The sequence below is a fragment of the Penaeus monodon genome, chromosome 23 (genome assembly GCF_015228065.2).
Source record: "Penaeus monodon isolate SGIC_2016 chromosome 23, NSTDA_Pmon_1, whole genome shotgun sequence".
In the NCBI taxonomy this organism is placed as follows: domain Eukaryota; kingdom Metazoa; phylum Arthropoda; class Malacostraca; order Decapoda; family Penaeidae; genus Penaeus; species Penaeus monodon.
This window is the reverse complement of record NC_051408.1, coordinates 27384411-27385670: the sequence shown is the minus strand read 5'-3', so window position 1 is coordinate 27385670 and position 1260 is coordinate 27384411. Positions and strand designations below refer to the sequence as shown.

At 52.1% G+C, this 1260-nt stretch overlaps 1 protein-coding gene across 1 annotated transcript in view; it reads left to right on the top strand.

Annotated features, from left to right (window-relative positions):
• The window catches only part of LOC119587911 (mast cell tryptase-like), a gene marked incomplete in the record, with an annotated part of 22644 nt that overhangs the window by 5948 nt on the left and 15436 nt on the right, over positions 1–1260 (top strand). The window contains 1 exon segment of the mRNA XM_037936620.1: positions 506–879. Coding sequence (XP_037792548.1) covers positions 705–879 — 175 coding nt within the window.

The following is a 1260-nucleotide window of genomic DNA, read 5'->3' as shown; positions in this document are numbered from 1 at the left end:
AAATATGCAAAAGCCTTGACGCCTCCGCACCTTTGGTCCGCGAGCACGCAGGCGCGGGGGCGTCCCTGGCGGGGGTGTGACTGGCATCCTCTGCTTGAGGAACTCGTCCCAGTGCTTGCGTGGAACAAAAAGTAACCCAGATTCCCTCTGTGGCCGGAAAGACAAGCGATATCGAGCGGTGGGCAACCTGCGTTACGCCCATGCTGCCTTAGCCAGCCCCGGGCGGCCACTTCCAGCCAGTTCCTAAGGGAGTAGTACACAAACATATACATACTGACGTTAATGTACTGAAAGCTCCGTTGACATACATACATCAGACTATCCACAGGTTCCCATTTGATTCCATTTATCTTCGTTCCCATAGGCGTAGCATACTGACATCCGTTTACAAACTTATTCCGGATGTCTGAGTGAACGCTGTAGACTAATGATAATGGAAACTAGCAGTCTGATTATACTGAATTGACTTTCTGGTGTATCATAAAGAACAGAGGTATTCTTTCAGGCAGCAAAATAGGAAACTTGAATCTACCTGCCCCTCCTTTAGAAAAGAGAAGACGGTTGGCGAAAGGCTGCAGCAGTGACGCTTCTGACCTTGAGATGGTGAGCACTTTCTCTCCCGTCTCGTGGGTTTGACCCCTGACCTCAGCCCAGCACTCGTGACCTGCTGTGACCCGAGACTATGAGGACCCGACCCGGCGAGGATGAGTCACTTCCCCCTACGAGGCCCCGAGGTCGTGCGACGGAGCAGCGAGAGGAGCAGGTCGTCAGGAGCGAGCGGGGCCGCCCTCTCCTGCGGCGCCGCGACCCTGCTCTGCGCGCTGGCCTGCTGTCTCGCGCCCGACCGAGCTCACGCCGCCATCACTAACTACAGATCATGTGAGTTGCGTGTCGTTCTCTCCTTGTAGACATTTTCTCCTACATACGTAATTGTTTTAAAAGGAAAGCTAGTGATAGAATGGGAACGTCCTTGGAATAAACAGGTTCTTGAACTTTTCAACCAGCATTCACGGCTTCCATGATAAGTTCGTTGACGCTTTCATCAACGTCATAAGAGGTAACGGAGTCACTCGTGAATACGCATTCATTTACCTCTTGTCTTTCTCTTTGGCCAACGAAAGTCTTTACTCCGGCGCTGCGATCATAATTGGGGAAAATGAAGCGGGTGGCGGGACCTGCTGATGACGGGTCTGAAAGCATGGCTCTTTGAACAGCCTCTTTTCAAGCGCAATGAGAGAAAGCAGGAACGCTGAGTAGGAG